The following is a 16,412-nucleotide window of genomic DNA, read 5'->3' on the forward strand; positions in this document are numbered from 1 at the left end:
AATTCTTGACTGATTCTCTAGAGAAAAACAAACAAAAAAAGGAGAAAATGGATAAAAGATAGTTGCTGAGAAAATACCCTGAAATTTGATAACCATTTTTTCTTCATTAGAATGATAGCAAATTGCCAGTGAAAGAGTCTCTGCTGAGAGTTAGGATGAATAGTGATTCTTTTCCCACCTTGTCAGGTTGAGTGAAAGTCAGGTACCTCAAGTGAAGCATGGAGCTGCATGTTTGGCTATGAATTTGTCACCAGATTTGTGAATGGATGGTAGATATTTTATAGCTTTTTGTGTTCATCCTTTGTAAAAGTGGTATGATTAGAATGAATTGTTCTTTGAATAGCCATAGCCAACAGGACCAGGAGTATTCCTGTTTTTTTTCAATAATTCAGAAAGGAGGCCTTGCCATACATGACAAGCATAGCACTTGCATTTTAGAATATTCTTTTCTCTTTCACAGTAAAAAAAAAGTGCACAGTGATAGACCAACAAAAATTCAAGAGCTTTTAAATGCATTGCTGGAGAGTTCTGCATTCATATATGGAACATCAGAGCAATGTTAGCTGTTCCCTATGTTATAAGCTAATGTGAGTTTTAGCACAAACAGCTACTGGGCATAGCAGGTAGCTTCAGCAAGTCTGCCATGAATAGTTTTGTGAGGTGCCAGTGTGAAATCCAGAGGATGAGCATGTTTCTTCCCCAGTCTCTTCCATCTTTCTTCCCTCCCACCCTGAAACTTATATATGTCTTGTAATTTGAAAACTAAGCTGCCCTTTAAACCTTGAAGCAAATTGTTTAAAAGTCCTTAAGAGAAAAATGGTAGATTAGATGATTAAATTACTTTAATTATTGTTCATTTGTGTTACATAATGGAAGTCTACTACTAAATTAAAAATCATTAAATGGAAAGTGAAAGGCTTTCCATGGTTATCATGTGATGAAAGAGAAAAACAAGCAGTTAGCAGAACGACTGTATGATTATTTTTTACTGTTTGCTTTGCTGCAATTCTCTTCATCTTGCACTCATATTACTTTAGGATAGTCATCTAATATTTATCCAGGACTTTTCATCCTGATAAATCCCCAAACACTTAAAAAAATTATTAAAAGATAGGGAATTAATTATTTTCTGAATATCCAAAATGGTATCACTAGTTTTAGTGCTGATGTTAATACATCTTAAGGCAGGGTATGAAGAATGCATAGCTAATCAATTGTAACCAGCTCGCAGTAAACAGATCTAGTGTTCAATATGTCAATAAAATACGCTTGAAATGGCTGAGTCAAAGAAGAATTGCAGTGCTCCGTCTGGTAGCTGCAGGAATTGAAGTGAACCCCTCCTTTTATGGAAAACTGAGGCATAAAGCTAGGCAATAGCTTTGGAATGGTTAACTGATTTGCATCATCAGAGGCCATTGCAGCAAGGAACTCCTAGACCTGTGACGTAATTCATCTGTTCTCTTTCTCAGTGCTGTGAGCTTGGTGGCAGAGCTCTGACTTCACTTGGAAAAGTAAAATAGCTGGAGAGAGTCCAGCTGCAAGCAATTATAATGATCAGCCATCTAAAAGGATGCCTTAAGGGAAAGATTGAGCAAACTAGGGTTATTTTGTCTGAAGAAAACTGCACTGAGGGGGGGTATGTTAATCTCTTCCAGTACAGAGAGGATTATTCAGGAAAAGAACAAACTGTTAGGCATAGTTAATTTGGCTATTAGAAGAATGAATTTGAATTACAGTGAGAGATATCTAATGCAGACATGCTGGAAGATTCTAAGGATGAGGATAATTAAGTGCTGGGCTGCTCTGGGAGGCTGGACAACCTCCAGCACTGTGGGCTGGTTGGAGCAGGGGAGCTGTAAAAGTTGATTGTGCATAAGTGATTCAAAGATGGGGCAATCACTTCCAAAGTTTTCTAGCTTTCATTTGTTTGGTGGGTTTGGTCTGCTAATAATCCCTCAGAGGCAATGTCCTGTATCCCTTGAGCAAATGCTGGATGGCATACAAGCAACTGGACTCCTACCCTCAGGTTTAGTGAGCGAATACAAAACTGTCTATGTCTTTAGCAAGAGCTCTAGAAGAAAGCCATGAAAGATTTATTGAGTTATAAACCTGGTTACTTATTTAGGATCTTCTTTTGCTTCAGGCTGTGCATCACTTTAGTAGGTAAGGACAACTTTTCTATCAATCTTTGGAGAGCTTTCCATTCACATATAGGAAGGACTCCAATTTGGACTTCTTTCTCATGTGCTAGGTGCTTAATAATTCCCAAACTGATTTAAGTTCCCTCATGTGGTAAACAGTTTATTATTGCAGCAGTGGTGATTTCTTTTACTGAGGCCTTTTTTCCCTAACACTGAGAGAATCATTTTCCCAGTAAACAAAAGCAATTTACCATACAATATTTAAAATGCACCATTAATTATTCAAGACATAGGAAAAGTATGACCATTACTATTTCTTATTTACTTTATTCTTGTAAATACTTTTTTCCTAAATAGATATTCTGTAAAATTGTAAAAGACAGCCTAAAGAATTTAGCTGTCATGAAAGTACATTGACATTTTTCTATTTTTTAATTTATCTGGCTTAGTCATGATATTTTGATTTGTTCTCAAAATATTTAGTACTTGAAATCTGCCTTTGCTTTACAGAAGAAAGCTAAAGGGATCTCAAGAGATTCTCTAGCCCTTGTATGAAGTTAACATCTTCTATACTTACATTGTTCTACAGGTGAAGACTTTACAGCTTCTGAAGGCATTCTTTCATTTTTTAGCTACCCTCGTCTCTCTGAAGTGTCTTATAAATACCTAACTTTACTCCTTATTGATATAATTTAAGCCTATAGCTTATTTTATTCAGTGTACATCGAGCACATCCTCATCCTTTTCATGTATTTGAAGACAGCTGTTTTACCTCCTAGGCTATGTTATTTCTTCAGGCTATACAACAGGAATTTGTTCAATTTAGTCACAAGTTTTGTAGACATGTTTCTGATCTTTGCTGATTTCCTCTGGCCTCCCCATTTGATTCTCCTTCAAAGTGAAACACAATGATCTAACATTCAGAAAGTGTTCTGACTGCAGTCTCACTAGTGCAGAGCACAGGAGAAACATCATTTCATATAGTCATGACCAGAGAGCAGAGGGGAAAGATTATTGTATCTATCTGCATTTATGTGGCATTTGCCCCTTTGGCAACAGTATGACATTGGTTCAATAGATCATTATCTACTAGAGACCTGAGATCTCTTTTTCTTATGAAGAGCTGCTACCTCCCTGTCCTTCCTGACCTGTAATGTACTGCTAGTTGTCCCTGTTAAACTGTATGCTTCATTTTTTCAGACTCTGCAGTATCATTTGAAATAACTATCCTGACCTTCAGCATAGCTTCAGCCTTTTCCAGTGTAACTGCCCAAATTTGATCACCATATACTCTATTTTATCATCCAAACCAAATGAGTGGTTTTTACAAGTATTGAATAATAGCAGACTAACAACAGACCTTTCCAGGCCACACCCTGAGCAATCCCTTCCCTTCTGACAGTAAATCAAGTACAAATTTTATCTTTCCACAGCTTTCTGATGTAATTTGCACCTAGCCCTTAGGGGCTAAATCTGTTTCACTAGGTTGCTTGTGACTGAGAGTGTAATTTGAGATGGTGTCAAAAATCTTTCTAATGTTAAGATAAATGACACCTGGCTGCTTGTCTCTCATCCACATTGCCTGTTACTCTCTTACTGAAGGAAAGATGACAGCTCATTGATGACAGATCCCTTTTGGCTGCTACTTGTCTTGTTTGTTTTCTCTGTGTTTTTGAAATGTGTTTGTTTATTTCTTTCAGGATTTTTCTTGGAATCCAAGTTAAAATGAATGATTGATAATTCCCTGGCTTCTTCATTCCCTCCCTTTTCAGCGTGTAAGCACTAGGCTTTCCATTTGCAAATTCTCCATACTGCTCCATAAAGTCTCAAGAGTTTTCTATCTACTCAGTTCTATAAATATTGTAAAATCAATCCGGTATGTTCAATCCATATTATACCCTCTGATTTCCTCTCATTTTGAACATCTTCACTTTCATTTCTTTAGTAAGAAGAAATTTTGGTTTTGTTTATGTTTTTTTTTTCCCCTGACTAAATGTGCTGTGTGGCACTTTTGCTAGCTTAAACTTCTTCCTCATGCTTGTTTTTGTTCGTGCTAGATCTCTAGGTCTCTCTACAGAATTTTCCATTTAATTATTGACTCTTCATTCTAAGCAACAGCACAGACTTGGCAGCGAGAGCTCTTCCCCTGCTGCTGGAAATCTCAGTATAAAATACAATCTGCTGCTTGTTCTGAGTTAGTTCAGGCATTCACACTTTTTGTGTATGTAGTTTTGTTACCTGTATGGAGCTGTGTTTAAAGGTCCAGTGTGATTTCTTTTGTTTATGTAGTGCTGAAAGTTCAAAATCTTTAGCATGAAAAATCTGATTCTTCAGGAAGAGGGGCTGGTAAATAAGATATGTGCCATTATAGTGGGAAACTATCTTAAAGTACTGTTCAGGATTTTGAAGTGTTTCAGGGTAGAATGTACTACACATATTGACAGGTTTTTGTTCCTGAAAACAGGCTGGACAAATGTGTCAGGAACAGTTTTTTGAAACTTTTTTTTTTTGAAACTTTTTTTTGAAACATGTAAATAAATGTGATCCCTGTATTTCTGCTGAGTTTGTCTGTTCCTCTTCCAGAGTCAGAGAAGGCTGCTGAGGTGAGGATAAATTTTCCCAAAATTTCAAGTGCTTTACTTTGCTGAAACATTGTTTAGAAGCTAAGATGCACAGGATATTTCAGCTCTGTTTTATGTTACTCTTTGAGAGGCCACTGAAGAAGTCAATGTCTGTGCTCTCCATCTTGGTGTTGCTTACGCTTGGATGGAAAGCTCAGGAAATAGATGCAAAATCACCCCACTTTCTTCTTTCAGTTCCCTCTTTAAAAAATGGTTTTTTGCAAAATTTCCTCAGAATGCTCCTGTTTGGAGGTATGCTGTGGCTGCTGACTACGATGCTGATCCATGTTGCCTTATTAGTTTTAAGATGTTGTGTTCTGTATTCTGTCAATACTCTGCTCTCCTTTATCTTCTAGTTTGACTGTGAATTCTTTATGATTGAGACCATAATTTTTTCTTGCAGGTTTGTATGGCCCGTAGTACAACTGACATCTTGGTCTGTGAGCAGTGTGGGAACAAAAAGAATATATCATCTGTGTGTTGGTATTAATTTGTAGGAAGGGTTGTACAGGATGGAATTTAGAAGCATTAATTTTTCAGTTTGTGCACAGTGTCTTTTGTTCTAATAAAAAAATAGAAAATAGATAAAACCATTTAAAAATAATGGGGTAGGATTAAAACTAAAAGAAACCTATCAACATCTTTTTCTTCATATTGAACTGAGGGTTTTTGTGATTGGCTCATTTCTAGTTTTAAAATAACTAAATATTAAAGATAACAAAAAGAGTGACAGGTCGTCCCCTTTCAAAAAATCTGAAATCTGCCAATGTCATCTACAATACGATATTTCTGTGGTGGTGTGGTTTTTTTGTTGTTGTTGTTTTTGCTGGTGGTTTTTGGTTTTTGTTTTTTGGTGTTTTTTTTTTATTTTTGTTTATTTGGTTTGGGTTTCTTTGTTTTTTTTTTTTGTTTTTGTTTGGATACTTTGATTTGGTTGGGGGTGATTTTTTGTCTCTTCTGTAAATAAAGAAGCTATCTTCAGAAGCAGGTGCTTGAAAATTAATTGTGATTCAAGCTTTCAACTAAGAAAAAACAAATGTATATATTGGATAGAAGTGCCTACTAGATTTCTGTAAAATTCCATTTGGTATTTACACAGTGCAGTAACAGTAGCTGTTTACTTGATGACCTGCTAATCATTGCACTTTGTGCTAGTCTACTCCTCAAGGCATTTGAGAATTAAATGTTTCCCAAGTATTCCATCCACATTAATGTTCTTTTGGCAAATTGAAGAAGGTATTACATTGCAGCTCCTCATGCCTTTGTACCAAGTATCGGCTAGGGCCAGCAATTCTGTATCACATCAGAACAAACCAAATCATGGTAGGAGAAAATGGAAAGTAAAAAAAAAAAAAAATTAAAAGTAAGAAGGAAAAAGTAAGATAGATCCCAACCCATATTAGGGCTAGCATTTTAAGACTTTATAGCACTAATAAACACTCCTGTATATTGTGATGCAGTGGTATGATTATTCCCTGTTTTAGGTTACCACAGTGTGCTCCTCTACCTAAGGATTCAGCAGTCATAAATTATATGATTTAATTATTAGGGTTGGTTTATTTGAGGTAAAATTACAGTATCAGCCCACTAAATAATGTACTTGTACTAATAAAGCAAGGCAAGTATTTAAACTTTAATATTTATGATCATAAGAACTTTTATATTTCTATTACTGTTCTTTTCAATTTCTATGTATTACCTTAGAGCATCCTTCCCTATAATTATTTCGCCCTAGCTGAGAATTACTTGTTAATATGTCCAAAACAGTAAAAACACATTCTCTTAGTTTTAGTAATTCCAGAGATGTGTGATATTGCAGTTCTGAAAACTGGAGATGACAAGAAAGATTTTAACATGCTAAAAGCACAGAATTGTTATGATATTTCTGGGATTAATTATTTGAAAATATGTTGCTCAGTTCTAAAAGTAGAAGCTGTTTTAGTCAAACTTTCTAAATCCACAAGTAATTGTTGGGCAAAAAACCTTCTAAACCTGAGAGATGGACATCAGTTATATCACTAGTTGAACTTTTTACCCCCAATTTAAACTAAAGTGTCCCCACTGCTCCTGTCTGCATGACAGCTTCTCTCCAGTGGACTGAAAAGTTGACATTCAAGAAGGTTAAATAATTTGCCTAATGTCACTGAGTCAGACTGTGTCAGAGCCATATGGGCTAAGTCTAAGCTTAGAGACCAAAGCTGCACTACTAATAATATCACTATTATACTATGTATGTAGTAATGTTATATACAATAGTATTCCTAACTTCCTGTAGTCCAGAACTGTTGTGGTGCAAACTGTATCGCCCCACATTTTATATCATACTTGCATATAAATAATTATACATACGTACATATAAACAGTATATAAATACTCAACTGTAAATATTGAAATAAAATTACATTAAATTTAACTGTTTTTCCTTTAAGGAAGCTGTGAGAGAGATAAATGGTTTGCCTAGGAGCAAATTTGGGCAGGTGGATTTACAGTTAGGAGAAATTAGCTTCCATCTGGATTCTAACAACAACCTGTACTTCTAATCCTAAAGGAAAAGAGAAAGAATGATTTGTCTTGTAGTATTTCAGAATGATCCTTCTATACACATCAAGCTTCTCAGTCTCCTTTTCAAATTGATATTAGACCACATTAATTTTCAACCAGTACATGGTAAAACCAAAGATACAATTCCATGTTCTTTGCAGAACTCTTGGAATATCTATGCCTAAAATTCCAGAAAATTACTTTTAAATTGTTAGGAAAAACATCTGTATAGGGTGAATGATGTAAATAATTCACAGCAATTATGGCAAATTTGGTAATAATAGTGATTTTATACCACCATGACAATGTGGAGTCATTCTGAGTTTTATTTTGTTTTATTTTAATTTAAATTGTAATTTTTTTGTCATTGACTTATTTGCCTTCTGCACATGCCTGCGTAAATACTTGTAAGTATAGTGAGCTTTTCTCTAGAGGGACAAGTCTGTCTGGCAGACTGAATACAATGATCATTATATTTAGACTCATAATGAATTCCTTTAGTTGAACTAGTTTAAATTTAATTTTGGATTTTAATGGTTCAGATGACTTGATTGGACAAGGTACATTAAAAACTTTAACTTTTACTGTGAGAATAGATACATTAGGCAATTAAAAAAGCTAAATACTAGATTAAATTCCCTTAATTCACTCACTTGCTATGCTCCTTTGATGGACCTTTTTGTCAGAATGTAAATACTATCAGGAGCTTGGGACAAAAATAAGAAAAAACCTTAGTGATAGCTGGAGGTGATATTTTGGGTATTTTTTATTTTTACAACTAAGAATCTGAATATCTATTAAAATTTACATGAATTTATATATAAGACTCTTGATGCTTCTGTGAAAGTCTTGGCTAACTAACTACAAAATAAGATGTGTGTCTGCTCCCAACTCTTAATTACCACTTCCATTCCTCTATCCAGAACTCATTTGATTCCATGTGTTATGATAAGACCCTTAAATATTTATTTTTCATTATTTTTAATAAAGATCTGCCTCTAAGATTTAAAAAAATGAAAATTTCTGCAAGTGATAATATAGCATAATCACAAACATTTGAATATTACCCACCCAATGTACTCTGAGAAACTCTCTGAAGGTTGTCTATGTGTCTTTGTATTGTTCACAGGTTGCTGAATTGAGTAAGTGATATGTTTCTCCATGATAATTAAGAAGGGGAAAAAGAGTGGTTTTGTACACATAAATTGGACACATAATTCAGAAATTATATTTAACCTTTTAATAGGATTTTTGATCAGTGTCCTCCAGTTGCTGAGGGCATTGTTAAATGAATGAGTTGCCTGATTATTGGAAGAAAGTGGCTTCCAGGAATGTGAATGTGCTACTCATACTGTATCACGTCAATCTGATATTCTTTTAGCCGAGTTCTCACATCATTAATTTTTTAGCTCTATCATTAAATATTAGAGGGAATTGTATTTGTAATGTTCATGAAGGACAGAGGTGTTTATTTGGTTTTCACAGGAAATGGCATTTTCTCTGTATTTTAATGGTTTAGTGAACTGTGAATCTTAATGCTGGACATTAAAGCAAATTGCAGGTCCATCAGGCAGATATCTCACGTACAGATGATTTTTATGTCCACTGAAATAGCAATGAAGCCATTCTCTTTTTGTATCATTATGCATTTCATAGAAAATGAATGCATGTCTTACAGACATGTTATCAAAGTATTTCTGATGTTTTCACTCTGGAAAGTATTGCAATAGTGGGAAACAGAACCACATCTTAGGGAAATGTGAGTTATTTCATGATAGCACATCAATCTGTCAGACACTTTCCAAATTCAGAGAAGCTACTCAAAATTGAAATAATGTTTAAACCATTACTAATAATAGACACAGAGCTAGGCTATCCCAGTCTGACTGATCTAGGTGATTTCAAATACATTTAGCAATGATCTTTGCATTGTAATATATCATACTGTAGTGAAACACAGCTAGATGTGACATGAAAATGAGGTGACAAAATAAGTCTTCCCAAACCATGTTTACCCAAGGCTACTTAACAATCTGAGACTTGCTGAGCCTTGGCAGGGTCTGAGCAGTATAGACAGTGCTGCAGATCCAGACATTTTAATCAGTACAAACTGAAGAGATGCAGGACTTAATCCTTTTTCAATGTCAAAAAGCACCTTCTTTTCTGTGTTTCGTCTGTCTTACTTTGGACTCTTTATCAGTTTCTTTCCCCCATGAGAATCTTCTTTAGAAATGTGTGCCTAAAATTAAGATCCCGTGAAGTTGGTTTTGTAACATTTGAACTTCTAGATCACTTTAGGGCAACTTTTCCAAAGTATTTATATTGTGAAAACTGCAGATGGAAGCATAGTGGGATTTTCAGAAGCACTTAAACAGACAAGGAGCTTAACTCTCATTTAAATTAATTAGCTGTATTGAGCAAGTTTCCCTTGGTACTTTTGAAAGTTCCACTGCTAAGTGTTTATGTCTACATAAAAAGTTATGATTTTCAGAAGAGGCTGAGCATCTAGTAGCTCCCTTTAAAGGTTGACTCTATTACAGGTTTTCAGCAGTTTTGGAAATTATAATTGTCCCTCATTTTATGTTTCCAAATGATCCTCCTTTGCTTTCTTCTTTCTTAACAGTTCCTGCTGTTTTTTATTGTATAAAGTTCATCTCAGAGAAGAAGTGGGATCAATATTACTAGCTTATAAAGAGAGAAAAGTAATGACATGGGTGAATCTTCTGCACAAGTTTAAGAAACTGGAATCTTTGATACATACAAGCAGTGAAAGAACTGATAGAGATTTAAGACTATTGTAATTATGTCTTGTACTGGATTTATTTATTACTTTTATATTATGTAAAATAATAGCTCAAAAATACATTACAGGCAAAGACTACTGCAAATTGTGGATAGCTGGGAGTGAAGCAGATGACCAGAAGTAGCATAGCTTTTCAGTTATTAACTGCTGCATTTAGAGAAATCCTTTACAAATGTGTTCAAGTGTAAAAAAGCACACAGTGCTCACTCTGAGGTGTAGTTTCCCCTGCCCTGTTCTCTGTAAGTATTGCCTAAAGTACTGTCTAAGTAGCACTCTGAGGATATACACACATCAGCATTTGCATTTCAACCAAGAGCTGACTTGTGAATTGAACCTTCTAACTATTCCCACTTAGCACACCTGCTCACTGTGGAGTGGGTCTTGGGCTATGTGAACTGGATTGCTTTTTGAAGAAATGAAAACAGAATATGCATTCCAGAAGGACAGTTAATCTTCATTAACCATTACCACTGTTCAGTCCACTGAACTGTGTTACAATTGGGTCAATACAACCTTCTTCTACAGACTCTAATTTCAAATGCAGACCAATGTGAACATCAGGTCCTCAGAATGAACAGCTTTGCTCTGCTGATTGGTTCTTACTGTGCCATGTTGCTTGTTAATGTAGCTATAAACTGAGTTGTCAGATGGTTGTGCTCACGGGACAATCCCATCTTTGCACAAACTTCCAGAGTTAACATCCTACAATGCCAGCGTTTTCTCAGATATACAAGTATCTTGAAGGGATTTTCAATTTTAAACAATGGCCAATGCTTCTTGGAGCTATATGTTTTCTTTCTTCTTAAATAGGAAATTAAATACAAAACTAATGAGCAAGAACTCATAACATGTTTTTTTAAAAGCTTTTTGATAAATCTAGGTCACCCTAAATGTGTATCTTTGCCTAAAATATTAATCCAGGCAATCTAGATTTTAAAACGTAGGATTTATACCTTGTAAAGTCCACCTGCCCCAGCCATTTATTCTGATTATTTTCTACATTGATTTAGAATTTTTGTGCTTTAAGAGTCGATTCTTATTTGAATTTTTCTATCGCTAACCAGTCAACAGTGCTTACATTCATAATTAATTTATTAAGAAAAAAATTCTTTACCCAGTGAGTTTTTCAATATTCATAACTTTATATTTCTGTGCTGGAAATTATATATTTTGTAGTTTGTGTCAGAGGTACCAGAGTAGAAAACATAATATGAATCTTTAGCAGTTAGCTTCAGAAGTAGGAATTTGTTATTATTTATTGCCAATGTGATGCATAACCTGAGGCACTTTAATGTTTTGTCAGCCAGGAGATTTTAAGCATGTTTTTAGTCAATTAAAATACTGTCAACACAAAAGTATGTGAAATAATAAATAGCTGTAAAATAAAAGGATTTTTTTTTATTAAGGTAGAAGCTCTAAAAGACAAAAGGGAATTCTCTGTACTTATCTAAGCCATTGATTCACAATACAGTAAATGTGACCTTAAGATGCTTAATGCCAGATAAGAACCACTGTAGCCTCATGGTATTAAATACTGATCTGGTATAAACTCACCTTGCTAGTTCAAATGTGTTTAAAAATTGGACACCTAAGCTTTATCCTGTCAGGCTTTCTGCTGGATGAGATATTGCCTGTCCATGCCATTCTAAATTTATGCTGGATAAGGAGCTGTCTACTCTCCTGGTGATTCTGTATTGTGTGCTATAATCTAGCCAATATGTAGTACTGTTCTTGTTGGAGTCATCCCAAAATTATTCACAGATCTGTATAAATGACCAAGGCCTACTGTTGCCCCTTTATTGTAGTATGTGACTAAATTACGAGCTTTGTATTTATTCTCCTAGCAACAATGTGAAGGTGAATTGTCTTTCCTATCATGCTGATTTCATCACGTCTACTAGATAAAACAACAAGGGTTATGTGGGCTTTGAAGATTTCAGTGATTAAAACCAGGAGATTGTAATCACCAGAGATGATTTTTTTCTTATTGTGTCAAGTGCTCTGCTGGAGCTCTATCAAAGCTGTTTCATACAAAACTGGGTTATTCTTATGTTTTTTAGGAAGCTAATTGCTTGAATGATTTTCTTTTCCATAGTCACCAGATGATGTATTTTGCATAGTCATCACAATCCTTGGTAGAAAATCTGTTTGACTTCTGGGGATTCAGGATCCCTTCCCACTGAAGTCTATGAGTGACTCTGAAGGTTCACAGAGCTGGTTATATGAGTGTTTCTTGTCTTCTTTTTACTGTGTGGTCCCTTGTTTGCCCCTTGGAGTGGAGAACAGCAAAGTCCTACACTGAAGGGGCACAGAGCGGGTGAAGAGCTGGGTTGGTTGTTGCTGCTTCATTCATCCTGCGCGGTGCTGTAACTGGGGCTCTGGCTCTCTGAGGAAGGCACATAAAGCCAGCAATGCTACCATGTGATTTCCTCTCAAATATGTTGAAAAATTGCTGAAAAAATAAACTTTAAAGGACAAAATTATCCCTTTTTATGAGCTGTCCTCATTCTGTCCTCCTCCAGAAGGAACTGAAAACATTCCTGACGCCTGAAGTTTTGTTACTGGTGTTTCACTTATAAATAAAGCCTCGAAATGAAACAAAAGTGCTAAGAACTTAATAAGCAAGAACAAGGAAAGTCCTTTGTCCTTGAGGATTCACCACCTCACAAAGGAATGAAAGGTGGGGCCTGGAGCAACAAGCAGTGATTCTGGTGCCTGCAAGTGGCTCTGCTCCACCCACTGCTCTGCTTCACTCCCAGTGACCTCTGCAGAACAGGGCTTTGCTAAGGGTGGGCTAAGGACAGCTGGCACCAAAGTGAGCGATAATTTAAAGTAGGATATTCTTTAAATCCAAGAGTTTCCTATTCAGATTTTTTTTGCAGTGCATGCTGGAAGAATAGATAGGTGGATGAAAAAGAGTATATTTTGTTAATGTGCTGCTGTGGAGAAAGCTGGGATTTCTAAAACAAGGTTGCATTGTTGTGTGCGACAAAGGGATCCCTGGACTTTTTGTATAAGGAGAACTAAAGCAGTAATCATGACATATTTTTCCATTATTATTCAGAAAGCAGTATATACTTATTTTAATCTTCTAGAAATGTAAACAAAACACTTTTGAACATTTCAAGGCTTCGAAGGCAGAAAAGTATAAAATATCCACATTCATGGAAAGAGTGGCATCACAGCTCTTTTCTTTTCTGGCACTCTTTATTCTGCCAGAGTTGATGCGTGGAGATTGTGATCTATTTTTTTGCTGTACCAGAAATTGCTTTGAAGCTCACATAGACTTATTTTGTAATTAAATGTTTGAGAACTACTGATATTTATATTTGCATGTGATTAACTTTTTAAAGCACTGCGTATGGGGCTTTTTGCTTTTAAACAAGCCTGGAGTCAATAAATATCTTTACAGATGTCAATTTGGTCAGCAGTAAAGAGGTAAATAGAAACTAATGACACTCATCAAGCCTGTGGCATGAATGATTTATTGGACACAATCATTTAGTACTTTTTTAAAGTCAGTGCAAGGGAAAGAAACAGGTTTCTTATTATGGTAAACTGTATTTGTGCTGTCAGCATGTAGTGATTTATGACAAACCTGTGGCCAGGATTAGGATATTATAAATGAAGGAAAATAGAAGTCTCATTAATTTTTTATACCCACAGGTAGAAGACATGCAGTGGGCTAACAGAGAACGCACTCATCCAGCATCTGTCTGCAGCTTGCCCTGTAAAGCTGGGGAAAGGAAGAAAACCGTGAAGGGAGTGCCGTGCTGCTGGCACTGTGAGCGCTGCGAGGGGTACCACTACCAGGTGGATGAATTCAACTGTGAACTGTGTCCCATTAATAAAAGACCCAATGCCAACCGTACGGATTGCCAGCTTATCCCTATAATCAAACTGGAGTGGCATTCTCCTTGGGCCATCGTGCCTGTCTTCATAGCTATTCTCGGTATAATTGCCACCACCTTTGTGATTGTGACATTTGTCCGCTACAACGACACGCCAATCGTCAGGGCCTCTGGGCGGGAGCTCAGCTATGTGCTCCTGACTGGGATTTTTCTCTGTTACTCCATTACTTTTTTAATGATTGCATCTCCTGATACAGTGGTCTGCTCATTTCGAAGGATCTTTTTAGGACTTGGCATGTGTTTCAGCTATGCTGCCTTGCTTACCAAAACAAACAGGATTCACAGAATATTTGAACAAGGTAAAAAATCTGTCACAGCTCCCAAATTTATTAGTCCAGCTTCTCAGCTGGTGATCACTTTCAGCCTCATATCCTTGCAGCTTATTGGAGTCTTCATCTGGTTTGGTATCGATCCACCACATACCATCGTAGACTATGGAGAGCAGAGGACACTTGAACCAGAAAATGCCAGGGGAGTTCTCAAATGTGACATTTCAGATCTTTCTCTCATTTGTTCCCTTGGATATAGTATTCTCTTGATGGTCACATGCACTGTTTATGCTATTAAAACAAGAGGGGTTCCAGAGACCTTCAATGAAGCAAAACCCATTGGATTTACTATGTACACAACCTGCATAATTTGGTTAGCTTTTATTCCAATCTTTTTTGGTACGGCCCAATCAGCAGAGAAGGTAAGCGATGATATGTTTACATATCAAAACACTACTCTTTTTCTGTTTTTGTTTCTCAATAATTATAGTACTAGAACATTTTCACTCTTATGAATGAGTAATTCTGAATGATAATGGCAAACAAACTGTCAAATTCACAGACAATAAAGTATATATTTCAAGACAATAAAGTATATGTTTCAAAAGGTAGGTTTCCTGTATATTGACACAAGAAACTTATTGTGATTGTTGTGTGGCTGGCATGAAAATGTTGACAATTTCTCAATATAACCTTAAATGACTGTTTCTTCTAACGTTTGTTATTGCCCTTCAGTGATGCTGTGGCCTGTTACATGAAGCGCTATCAATCTTTGTTATCATCCACTGATCTGATAGAACTGGTTGCATTCCACAAGTCTAAGAAGATCAACTTACATTTGTCAAAAATAATGAAGAAAAATGCTGGGGCAGAATGAAAAGAATTACTTTTGTCTCTGGTTGACACACCAAACTTTAAAAAAAAATAAATCTAAAAATAGAATAGGAGGAATGAATGGTGAATTAAGTGTATGTATAGTCATATAAGGCATAATTCACTAATTATTATCTCAATGAAAAAAGAAAACACTTTCCTGATAATTTAATAGGAAATTAAAAGATTTATACTTGGATGTGAAACACAGCAGACATTTAACTCCCGTTTTCTCAGTTTTAATGGGAAGGCAGAGGTACATGTTGATTGTGTGAGTTTTTTATTGAGCTGACAGTAGTGAAAATGACAAGCTAGGCAGGGAAGAGCAATAATACTAGCATCAGTCTTCAAAACTGGAAATATTTCATATATGGAAATCTTAAAAATAAGAAAATTGACAGTCTTTTACATAAATTCTTTTCTTTCCTTCTAGCATGTGTTTTTATAATGTTTTCAAATATATATTTTAATTAGAAAAGTCACCATGTGTTCACTTATAACTGTGCAAATGTTTGACATGTCTCTAGTTCAGAGGGCACTCTTGCCTGCAGAATTAAAATACTGTTCTGTATACCTTGATAAAACACTTTCTGATTCAAGCAGAAGAATTGTATGCGGGGCAGAATGTGGCAGAAAAAAACCAAAACATTGTCTGCACTAAAAATTGAAGCCGACTTATTGAATTGGATCAGGCTTATTTTCTTGGCTTTTTGGGTTAAGTCAGGGGAAGTGAGTACCGAGGTAATGGCTTATCACCTTAACACAGAGTAAGTGAAAAAAAATCTCATTTGACGTAAGAAACATGTTTAGGTAAATTGTTTTTAAATTCTGACTTTTTGTATGTGTAGGCTTAAGTCACAGAAATGCTTAGTTGTATAAATGTGTGCTACTTTTTACTGTTTGGTCCAATCAGGTTTATGGCAAGTAGTTGAACCAAAAGAATTTAATCTTGAAATAGAAAATATTTCTAAGCTGGCAACTCCTCAGTGACTTCAATTTACACCATTGGTTCACCTTGGCTTGTAGTAAAGGATGATTTGGTTTCAACCTCTAAAGACAAGATTAATGAACATCTCTTTTGCATTTATTTTATGAAACCCAAGACTGGATACACAAATAATGCTAAATCACACAGCTTCTAACACTAAATTTCCCTTGTTAGTTGTCTTCTTTTCTTTCTACATGATTTGTTTTTCTTCCGATAATGATTTCAGGAGGAAAAAAAGCTAATGCAGAAGCTCTGTAATTCAAAT

General features: G+C 35.6%; 1 protein-coding gene across 2 annotated transcripts in view; it reads left to right on the forward strand.

Annotated features, from left to right (window-relative positions):
- The window catches only part of GRM8 (glutamate metabotropic receptor 8), a 305,966-nt gene that overhangs the window by 248,299 nt on the left and 41,255 nt on the right, over positions 1 to 16,412 (forward strand). For both annotated transcript variants that reach the window (XM_085041880.1, XM_085041868.1), the window contains exon 8: positions 13,773 to 14,708. In XM_085041880.1, the coding sequence (XP_084898006.1) occupies positions 13,773 to 14,708 (936 nt within the window). The remainder of the gene's footprint in view (positions 1 to 13,772; positions 14,709 to 16,412) is intronic.

The sequence above is a fragment of the Lichenostomus cassidix genome, chromosome 1Aa, assembly GCF_008360975.1.
Source record: "Lichenostomus cassidix isolate B80296 chromosome 1Aa, HeHo_3.0, whole genome shotgun sequence".
Taxonomy (NCBI): Eukaryota; Metazoa; Chordata; class Aves; order Passeriformes; family Meliphagidae; genus Lichenostomus; species Lichenostomus cassidix.